Here is an 11,178-nt window from a genome sequence, read left to right on the forward strand (position 1 = left end):
TTTGGGATGTGGATGGTGCTGTCTGGGGATGAGTTGACAATTAGTTTTAAAGCAGGTTTCTATTTGCCCGCTCTTTCGCTTCCCATTTCTTCCAAACTAACCTCTTGTATCTTCTTCCTTGAGTAAGTTCTCCTAAGTTCCTAGCATGATACTTTCTTCCAGACACTTCAGGTCTTTGTCTCTACTTAAATGTCTTGAGCTGCCATCTTTTCAGTTTTATCCAAGAAGCAAAAACAGCTGGGCCAAGCAAGCAGCACTTCTCTTACTCAAAGCTCTGAGAGCTTCCACAGTGCACCGTGAACCAATAATGGAAAAAGCCAGTCATCTCTTGGCCCATTTGATATTAGCCTTGTGTATTCCCTCTGAGACTGGGTTGCTTTACCTGCTAAAGTCCTGTGAGACATGCTGGCTACCAGGTGGGGTGGCTGACCACATTTTTGCCTTTATCCCCAGAGTCAGTGTGCTTGGAAAGTGGATAATAACATCTGTATCCATAGGCAAAGATGTTTCCTTTAACTTTTTTTGTTTGTATTTCACAAGTGCTTTTTCACTCTGCACCAGCCATTTGCTGGACTTACAAGCTATTTCATTTACTTCTCAGCGTGTTACCTTTGGCTCCCTCACGTAGCAGTAGACATCTGGGAAATGCATGCACAGGTGACCTGCCTGGTTCTAGGACATGGGACACACCTCCTGGTCTACTTCTGGGCCCACCTCTACGATTTGTGGAGCCTCAGCAAAGAGTGCAAACAAAGGCCCCCAGCCTGGTGCCTGCAGGCCTTCTCCTCTACCCTGGCTCTATTCTGTGCTGTGAGGGGCCTGAGCACTGTAGCATGAACAGCCAAGCTCAGTCTACTCCCTCCACAAACAGCTGCTCCTTGGCCACCCTCTGACCTAGGGGTGCAGACACTGCTGTTGCCAGGCTGACTAGACAGACTCAGATAAGAGGCTTATGTGTGGTCTAACAGTGAGGTCAAGGCCATCCATGGAGAATGATCTAGAACAGGGGTGAGGTTTCAGGTGGGCAAGTCATCTTGGTGCCATGAACTCCTGAAAATCGCTGGAGGAGGACCAGACAGGGGCCCTGTAAAGTATGGGGTCCCCCTTTTTTGGGCCTAAGGGCTGTACTGCCCACATTCATCCTGCCCTCAGCAGAGAACCACCAGATGTGCCCGTCTGGTCTCCCTGTCAAACACTATTCACATGTCAATGACGTCCTCAATGATAGCAGTAACTGTTTGTGGAACTCTTACTAAGTGCCAAGCAAGACTTACGTGATTTTCTCGAGAGCCCAGTGAAGAATCCCCATTTTGCAGAGGAAATTCCCTGTGCTCTTGTACTTGGAGTGAATTTTGGGTTCCACTCTACATATTCAGCTTCTTGTCTGCTCACAACTTCTCAACTAGTTGGATTCTGGAACTGACCTTGCCTCATCAAAGCAAGCTCCACCCCCTTGCATCCTCTGTCCCCTTGGGTTTGCTGATGCCCTCTGACTTGCCTGTCCAGATGCCTTGCTGAACTAGTTGCAGAAAATGTCTGGACAGCTGGTTGGATGACCTGGCTTCCCTCTGTGGTTTTGACTGGACAACATCAAAGGTGTTGCAACGTTCCCCCAGTCCTCAACAAAAAGCTAAAACTTTTTGAGTTGGTTGGAGCTAACTCACTAAGTCTCCCTGACAGTCTGTTGAGATGGTCTAAGAAATTTTAATTCCTCTGTCCCTGGCCTTGATCAGCTGTCATTGCCATTCTTGCTTCATAAGCATGCCATTCTTGCTTCACCTACTCAGCATGCAGAAAGTCCTTCCACTCTCAAGTATTGGCCGATACCCAGTGCAGCGGCATAGATTACCTAATCAATCAGAGAAGAAGCATGGTTGTTAGTAGGCTTTGTATTTACTGGCTTCTTTTGAAAGTTAAATAGATGTAGCTTTTTTTTTTTTTTTTTTTTTTTAAAGGGGTCTCACAACGTTGTCCAGGCTGTATTCAAACTCCTGGTCTCCTCCTACCTCAGCCTTCTGAGTATCTTGGGCTACAGGCATGCAGCACTGAGCATGGTTCCCAACATTTTTAAAAAGGGTATTTTAACATCTGCCAAGTGGTTTAATGCTTTATTCCTCTACTTGCAATATTATCCTGCCCACTACCTCAATTCCAGTTTTATTCTTTGTCTTAAAGATGATAGCTCACTTGCTTCATGTATTAATTTATTAAGTCAATATAGAGCTATTGACAACTGTATTTCAGATACTAGGTAAAATAGCGGGGATCCTCAAACAGAAAACCTAGGCAATTTCTAAGGCCCTGATATACCATCATGACTTGGATGGTTTGCCAGTGATGCTCCTCGGTTGCTTTTAGATAATTACATCAGAATCTCCTGGGGGCATTTTAAAAAAATGCAGATTCCTAACCCTGCTCCAGTTCTCCTGAATCAACCATTTAGGTGTGGGCCCAGGAATCTGCATTCCAGAGGTCTGCAGGTAATTCCACTGCATGAACTTTCCGTTCTATTGCTGTTTCATGTAATAACATTTGAGAGCCTCAGGTTTCCAAAGAGGAAGGCCTAGGGGGTGGGAGTGAAAGAGAAGTTCTAGGTTCCCAGGTTGGAGCGATCCTCCTGCCTCAGCTTCCTGAGTAACTGGGATTACACGCAAGCATCACCATGCCCGGCGTATTTTTGTTTCCCCGTGTTGGCCAGGCTGACGGGGTTTCACCATGTTGGCCAGGCTGGTCTTGAACTCCTGATCTCAGGTGATCTGCCCGCCTTGGCCTCCCAAAGTGCTGGAATTACAGGCGTGAGCCACTGTGCCCGGCCCATTTCTGCTATTTTAAGCCCAGCAGTTTGTGGTACTGAGTTAGGGCAGCCCTGAGAAACTAACACAGGCCCTTAACAAAGGAAGTCAAATAAGTCACTGGATAGAAAATGGGGTGTTAAGTGGGTGGTGTGGAGTGTGCACACTGTGCTAGTTCCATGCAGGCTGTTCCAAGCACATGCTCTGATAAGCAGGGAGCAGCTTGGCATTCTCTGCACCTGGGTGCTGTAGCTACTTTAGAACCAACTGAAGCAGAGGCCTGAGAGGGGTTAGGATGACATTGGGGGTAGTGTGGAGCAGTTTCTGGATCTATCCAGAAACACACTTGCCACTTGGCCCCTGGTTGGGAGGGTGGGGGTGGGGTGGGTTTTCTCTGTTTAGAACTACCCCCCAAGGCTTCCATGAGCTGCTCCTCCGAGGGCTGTGGGTGGTTCCTGAGCAGTGTGTACATGGACATCACCATCCCAGGGGTGCAGAATCCACACTGGGTGCCGTGGCTCTTGGCGATCCGCTCCTGGAAAGACACACGAATGGTTTCAGCTGTGCCTTCTTGCTGCCAACAACTCTTACCACACTGCACAGCCTGCAGTTCCCTGGCAATGGTAGAACCCACTCCCTGAGCAAAGGTACCCTTCCCTTTGATCAGACTCTGCCCGTGTTCCTTTCCCTAGGCTGCTCCTGGAGGAAGTGGCTCAGAAGCAATGTCCTGTGATAATTACTTCCAAGGTCAAGGGCTCAAATCCTTCTAATTGGGAATTAGTAGCATGCATCCTCCACTATCAGAGCGCAAAGAATCCTCTGGAAATCAATAAGTATAAACTGAGTGTGTGGGAGTTTCAAAAATAGTTTTCTTGACTACCTCCGCATCTTGCACAACTTATTTCTATGAGGCTACCTCTTTCTGATTAACTTGGAGACTGTTGAACTCACTTTGCTTTCTTCCTTAAATTCTTCTGTATTGGCACAAAGGGAGTTCTCCTTTCAAAGGTCTGAGATTTTGGTCCATGTCCTGGGTCGCTGCCATTTAAAGTGTCGTCCGTGGACTAGCACTATTGACTCCACCTGGGCTCTTACAGGAAATGAGGAACCTGAGGCTCCTGCTTCAAATCTCTTTACTCAGAATCTGCATCTTTAACAAGCTCCTGGGTGAGTCTTAGGCACATTAAAGTTTGTATCTAAATCTGGAAGCCCTGCTCTAGATTGCAGAATGTAATGTAATCCTAGGATTTGGGTTTATCAACCTTGCTGTGAGTATCCTCTCTGCCCTCCTACTAGACTCTGGTACATTCTGCTGGATCATTTGTCTTTGCTCATCTCTTTGGAGTTCATTCTCCAAGGAGATCATGTAGTTAAACCCAGAGGCCCTCTGGGCTCCGCCTGTCTAGAAAGACTCAGTGTTGGTTAATCTGGTCCTATGACCCCCAAGCTTCTGTAACAATGTCAGAGGAATCATTGTGCTCTCTGTCAACACATGTCACATTGCTCTTAAATCCAACCTCTTTGTTCCAGCTTCAGGTTAAGATTCAGAGAAACAATTGTTGCCATATTCTGGTGAAGTTTTAGATTCCTCTTACCCCAGTTCTGATTTTACTCCTAAGATCTCTGCACCACAGGGAATAATCCTAAATTTTATTTTGTTAGCCTCAGAGACATTTTATTCTATGTGTAATATTCTTTGTATGATACCTTTTCCAGACCATTAATCAATACTTCAATAATTCCACTTCTCATTCAAGCAGAAAAAGTGAAAAAAAAAAGATGATTAATCAAATGTGGATGGAATTTTCAGTTTTCTTTTAAATCACTTAACAAATGTTATTACCCTGGTCAATAGGCATCCAAAGCTTCTGCTTATCTGATCACAACCTAGAAGCCTCAGGCAGTACAGCCAACACAGCATTTGGCAAAAAGATAAAGTTAAGAAGTGAGAAAATTAGGATGTGTTCTTACCTGTACAGGGTGAAGCCTGGTTTTGATGCTTCCAACACCTTCCACGGTGGTGACAGCAGCTCCATACAGAGAGCAGATGGGCATCAGGCATGCAGTGACAGAGAAGTGTCTTTGTACAAGAAACACAAGGAAAGTCAAGGGGAGTAACACAGTCCTGCCTCATGGGGAAGCCTGGCACCAGGAAGAACAGTGGAAAACTTCCAAAGCCCAAAGCCCGTCATGGAGTTGAGGGGATGGGGAACTGGAGAGGAAGAATTTACAGTCCTCTCTGCTGACTCTGTGCTGTCTGTAGGAATAGGGATCCTTAAGGTGAATCTGGGCATTCTGAACTTCAGAAACACTTTCCAAGCCCAGAACAGACCAACCCGGGAGTAAGGGAATGAACTTGTGTCACTAGGAGTGTGGTTGGACTTCAGTAGTATTCACTGGGGCATTGACTTCATAACAAGCAACAGGTTTTATCCATATAGACACATTTGGAAAATTTTTGCTTCCTAACTTAAAACTCTCTGGATAAGGTCATTCAACAGTGTAGGATAACCTGTGTTCTGAAGCCATCTCTTGATGTGTTGGGCCAATGGACTTGGGAGAACCCCAACTTCTAGAATCTGGTCCTTAAGAGATGAAATCTTGGCCCAGGTCCTTGCTTTGTAAGGCTGGTCCAGCCCAACTGTAGAAAGGGCATTAGCTGTTGGTGTGGTGGCTCATGCCTGTAATCCCAACACTTTGGGAAGCGGAGCAGGCAGATTGCTTGAGATCAGGAGTTCGAGACCAGCCTGGGCAATGTGGTGAAACCCTATGTCTACCAAAAATACCAAAAAATTAGCTGGATGTGGTGGCAGACACCTGTGGTCCCAGCTACTGGGAGGCTGAGGTGGGAGGATCACTTGACCCTGGGAGGCAGGGGTTAGAGTGGGCCAAGATAGCAACACTACACTTCAGCCTGGATGACAGAGTGAGACTCCACCTCAAAAAAAGGGAAAGAAAAAGCATTAGCTTCAGAGCCAGGAAGTGTGGAGTTCCAGTCCTTGTTCTATAGATTTCTAGTTGTATGACTTTGAACAAGTCACTTCATCTCTTTGAGTCTCAGTTTCTTCATCTGTAAAATCAATGGCTGACCTACATTGGGGTTTCTTAACCTGGGGTGCATAGATGGGCCTTGGGGGATCTCCCTGAAACGGTGTGTAAAATGTAGTTAGTTTATGTGTTACCTGAGTAGACGGCTCACCATTTTTATTGGATTATTCAGAGCGGTCTAAGATCCGTACACAGCAAGAATCTAAGAACCTTTCTTAGAGCTGTGAGCTAAGAACACGAGCAAGACACAAAGTGCTGTCCTGGCTTCTGGGCTGGGATACCTTATCTTCCTGGACACGGGGTCATGCTTGGACACCATCACGGTGCAGGCGCCACAGCCTCCTCTTCCACAGGCGTACTTGGTTCCTGTGAGGCGTACTGGAAGGGGCGCAGTCAAGGAAAAGATGCCAAGGAGAGCATTTGCTTTCAGTATAGCTGCTCCCTAGGGGGTCACTTCTGAGGAAGGTCTTTTGGCCGGGTGAGTGCAGGTCTGAGAAGCCATTCACTTCCTTCCGGTCTTAGTTTGACACTTGGCATATTAACCTCTCCCTGCCTGTTTTCTCACAAAGAGGGAGAAGCATATTGCCATGCAGGGATGGCTATCTCCCCATTTTCCAAGAGAAGCTGAAAAATCTTGATTTTAAAAAATATGAAATTTTCCAATTTCTAAACATCAACAACCAATTAAAAACCTTGGGCTTTTGAACAAAACTTGTCCAGAAGCCGATTTCATCAATTAGTAATTTCTGTCATTTGTTTATTTTTTGTTCTCAGAGAACTGAGAGATCCATATTTTAATTTGCCAATTAAAATATGTTTGCTATTAAGAGGATCCATATTCCAGAATATGAAATGGCAGGGAAAAGCTAGGGTAAGAAGACACATGTAGGGAAAGGAAATCTTTCCCTGTGATACAGGTTCTCACTGAATCTGGAGAATCTGGTTTCGAAAAAGGGCAGGGCAAATGCAACACAAGCCTCTATTACATAACAAGCCTGGTGGGGCTCCGGAAAGCCTGTAAGGGAATTATTAGTGCTGAAACAAAGAGCTTCGCTTCTATTTCACTGTACTATCGATACAGGAAACTCCGGGGAAACTTCATCCTCTCCAAAACAGCCCGATTAACCTAATAGCCTTAAAACCACGGCCAAAAGTAAATAGAGAGGAAGAGCCAAGGGGGCTGACTGTTTGAATGGAGAGATTTGATTCATCCTCATAATTCTCAGCTGGCCTAAGTGTTAAGGCAAACACAGACACAGCCAGGACTTTGACAAAAGGGTCCAGTTCTTTCGTAGGAAGGTCAGCAGAGTCCCTTCTGGGTCCACATTCCTCTCCACCACCTGTGTTGGGAACAGAAGAGAGATGATTATGGGACTTGTATCCGTGACCCCTTTAGGGATTAGGGTATAATAGGCCTGATTTCGTCTGCACCTGTTTTTTTGGTGCTCTGAGGGCACATGACGTTCACACACGTTCACAGGACAGAAGACTCACAGGGCAAGTGTGGCAACATATATGAGTGAGCCAGGAACACTGCTGTGTAAAGATGCCTCTGGGAGGGTGTTATTCATATTTGCTCCACTATCTATTTTTGTGGAATCTTCCAATTTGGTCTTGAAATATTTCAAATCTGGGAGGGACTTGGATTGTGTGCATGTGTGTGCGTGTGTGCATGTGTGTGCGTTTATGCATGTGTGTGCCTGTGTGTATGTATGTGCGTGTGTGTGTGCGCATTATGTGTTTGTGTGTGTGTGTGTGCATGTATGCAATGAAGGGTCCTGTAGGGAGGCAAGCTGGGTAGGCAGGGATTCTGGCCCCTGTGAGATCCCTCTGGTTGGGAATGCATTTGCCGCAGCAGGAGTCTGAAGAGTGGTAGGAAGGAAGAGGAGATGGAGAATTGCTGCTGTTCTGGGGAGGCCCTGGAGCCTGCCACTCCCTCATTAGCAGTGGAGCCAGTGGTGAGACTTGATGTCCCAGCTCAGGACGCAAGTGGCCCTGGTGGACACTAACATCCCCAACTCCTTGAAAAGTGGAGGTTTGGCCTGGCACAGTGGCTCACGCCTGTAATCCCAGTACTTTGGGAGGCTGAGGCAGGTGGATTACTTGAGGCTAGGAGTTCAAGACCAGCCTAACCAACATGGCGAAACCTTGTCTTACTAAAAATACAAAAAAAAAAAAAAAAAAAAAGAGGCCGGGCATGGTGGTGCATGTCTATAATCCCAGCTACTTGGGAGACTGACGCATGAAAATTGCTTGAACCCAGGAGGTGGAGGTTGCAGTGAGCTGAGATTGCACCACTGCACTCTAGCCTGGGAGACAGAGCAAGATTCTGTCTCGAAAAAAAAAAAAAAAAGAAAAGAAAAGGGGAGGTTTTCGGGGGTGTCCTGCGAACACGTCTAGTCATTCTGTTGCATTGGAGGAAAGGAAGATACAGTGAACTATCCATGTCAGGGTCTTCCTTTCTCCCCAGAAGGAAGACATAAAGTTTTGTAGATCTCAAAGAATTAAAAAAACAAGGAAGATGCATCCAAGCTGGGATGTTAAAATTCAGCTGCTTTCTGGATCTCCAGGGGATCCGAATCAACGGAAGAAGAGGCCGTTCTCTGCCTGCCCCTACCCCCACTGCTAATCCTTTAAGCACATGGATTGAGAGTGTGGTTGGATGAGTTTTTTGTTTTTTTGTTTTTTTTTAGATGATGTCTTGCTCTTGTCTCTCAGGCTGGAGTGCAATGGTGTGATCTCGGCTCACTACAACCTCTGTCTCCCGGGTTCAAGCCATTCTCCTGCCTCAGCCTCCTGAGTAGCTGGGATTACAGGTGCCTGCCACTGTGCCCGGCTGATTTTTGTATTTTCAGTAGAGACGGGGTTTCACCGCGTTGACCAGACTGGTCTTGAACTCCTGACCTCAGGTGATCTGCCCGCCTCAGCCTCCCAAAGTGTTGGGATTACAGGCATGAGCCACCGTGCCCTGCCAGATATTTCTGTTGTGTGTCTGACTCCTACCCCTACCACACCCTCCTTGCATTTCTTCTAACCCCTGACTTATTCCCTGCTCTGACTGCAGCTACTTCACTCTGGGCTCATGGCATAGAGGTGATGTGGGGTGGAAAGCAGAGGAAGGAGCCTCCTCTGGCTTTTGAGTCTCCAAAACCTAGCCCAGTGGGTCAGGCAAGTAAGGACTCAGACCCTCAAATGACAGTTTTGGAAGAACATATGGTGGTTGCTGGTTATGGAGTCTGCATACAGCAGTGTGGGTCAGAAGAGCATCGATAAGAACTTTAAGGCTCCTTTCTTGAACTAAGCTCTGGGGTTGGGGATAGACAATGACCAAGTCCTGGGGCTGAGGGTCCTTGGGGGAGAAGTGACAAGACCCCAGAAAAGCCCTGTGCCTTGGGAGCTGCAGAATGGTTCATTTGAGAGACAGACAGGGACTCAGGAAGCGAAGGACCTGCAGAGGGCACTAGGGTTAACTAGGGGCCTGCGTGGGTGGATGGTGAGGACTGGAGGGAGGATGCTGGGACAACTGGCAATGGAGAGTCCCTGCCCTTGTTATACAGGCACCAAAATGGAGCTTAGCTACAACCCAGGGAAAGCAGGGGACTCCAATCGACTGTGAGGACATTTTAGCCAATTCTGTACGATGAGGACTCAACAGAAAAATTAAGCTGATAAACAAACAAAAAAAGGTCCCATTTCTTGTCCTCTTAGTTTTGAGGATCAAGACGTGTCACCAGATAAAGTGTGTCCGTGAATCAGGCCTGGCACCAGGCGCTTTCCAAGGGGGGCTCCTAAACAAGGAAAGGGACAGCTTTCTTTTCATCTTTACGATAGTCCTAGAAGTGGATTTCAAAGATGAGGACGCCAAGACTCAGGGAGGGGAAGTGAGGGGAAGTGGCGTGCACAACGTTATATAGTGAATGGCGAAGCCAGATTCATCCGACACCAAGGCTTTACGGAGTCCTCCCCACATTTCCAGGAGCTGAGCTCTGGCTGAGTGGGAAACAGGTCACATTAGGATGGCTTTCTAGTCCCTGGCTTCTTGCCCCTGACTGCAGGGGCTCAGCCCAAATGGGCCACAAGGGCTGCCCTCCAGCTCGTGGTTTCCTGCTGCCCCTGTACACCATGGTAGGAGTGCCCATCACTTACCTTCTTCCCGTTCACGAAGAAAACCAGCTCGTCTGATTGTGACGCGCAAGGCATTGCACCTGTAAACAGGTTCTGCTTTACAAGACACGGTGGGAATGCAGTTTGCCCCAGCCACAGAATTGAGTGGTAAGGATTTAGGTCTAAGCAACTAGAATCTCATCCTGTGTAGAAGCAGGTGGCCTGGAGCCTCAGGAGCACAAGAGGTGGAGACTTCCTTGTTTCACAGCTTAAGTCTAGGGCCCCTGTCTAGTCCAGCCTCTTAACTTGAGCCTCACTCTGCCTCCCGCCAATCCTGACTTTGAAGCTGACTCAGTACACAGCCCACACCTCTTCTTGCTCTTTCTGAAGTTTGAGGGCATCGGCATGAAAACCATAAGCAACAATCTAAGCTTAAGCCTGCTCTGCACACTGCCTCAGCCCTGGGAACAGACCCTGGATGGATTTCACTTTTTTCTAGGATGGAAGTGGGCTTTCTGAGACCTCCCACTTTCCCCAGCTTTTTTTTCTTCTAATTTTAGCTGTAGAAACGTCTCCTCATAGGAGATCGTATGATCAAATCCAGTCTGTGCCATAGCTGAGGTGGAGTTGTGGGGTGCCTTCCTACTTCCTCCCCACCCACAGAATTGTTCCACTGCAACACAGTGATGTAGTTAAGGCAACCACTGTACAGATAAGTAAACTGAGGCCAAGAGAAGTTAGATTGGTAGCTCGGAGTCACTCAGAGTAAATGGCAAAGCAGGAATTAAAACTGAGACATTTGACTTGTAACACCTGTAAGATGTATAGACAGAATCCTTGATTTTTAAAAAGAGAAAACCCAGCCAGGTGTGAAGTGGCTCACACTTGTAATCCCAGCACTTTGGGAGGATAACTTGATCCAAAGGGCTTGAGACCACCCTCGGCAACATGGCAAAACACTGTCTCTACTAAAAAATACAAAAATTAGCCAGGTGTGGTGGCACATGCCTGTAGTCCCAACCACTTGGGAGGCTGAGGCAGGAGGATGACTCGAGCTTGGGAGGTTGAGGCTGCAGTGAGCTGTGAACACGCCACTGTACTTCAGCCTGGGTGAAAGAGCGAGACCCTGTCTCAGAAAAAAAAAAAAAAACCATATTTGTTCTTTATGAACATCTCCAATTAGCTATCTGTAGATAAAATCAAGCTGTTCTTATTCTTTCAGCTGAAGTAATGC

At 47.0% G+C, this 11,178-nt stretch overlaps 1 protein-coding gene across 1 annotated transcript in view; it reads right to left on the bottom strand.

Annotated features, from left to right (window-relative positions):
• LOC105517419 (aldehyde oxidase 2-like) overlaps positions 1 to 10,040 on the bottom strand; it is a 76,586-nt gene extending 66,546 nt beyond the window's left edge. The window contains 6 exon segments of the mRNA XM_011949949.1: positions 1,784 to 1,849; positions 3,201 to 3,327; positions 4,764 to 4,872; positions 6,122 to 6,218; positions 7,096 to 7,180; positions 9,987 to 10,040. Of these exon segments, the coding sequence (XP_011805339.1) occupies positions 1,784 to 1,849; positions 3,201 to 3,327; positions 4,764 to 4,872; positions 6,122 to 6,218; positions 7,096 to 7,180; positions 9,987 to 10,040 (538 nt within the window).
• Between the last annotated feature and the right edge of the window lie 1,138 nt (positions 10,041 to 11,178).

Source organism: Colobus angolensis, unplaced genomic scaffold (assembly GCF_000951035.1).
Source record: "Colobus angolensis palliatus isolate OR3802 unplaced genomic scaffold, Cang.pa_1.0 Scaffold30, whole genome shotgun sequence".
Classification (NCBI taxonomy): domain Eukaryota; kingdom Metazoa; phylum Chordata; class Mammalia; order Primates; family Cercopithecidae; genus Colobus; species Colobus angolensis.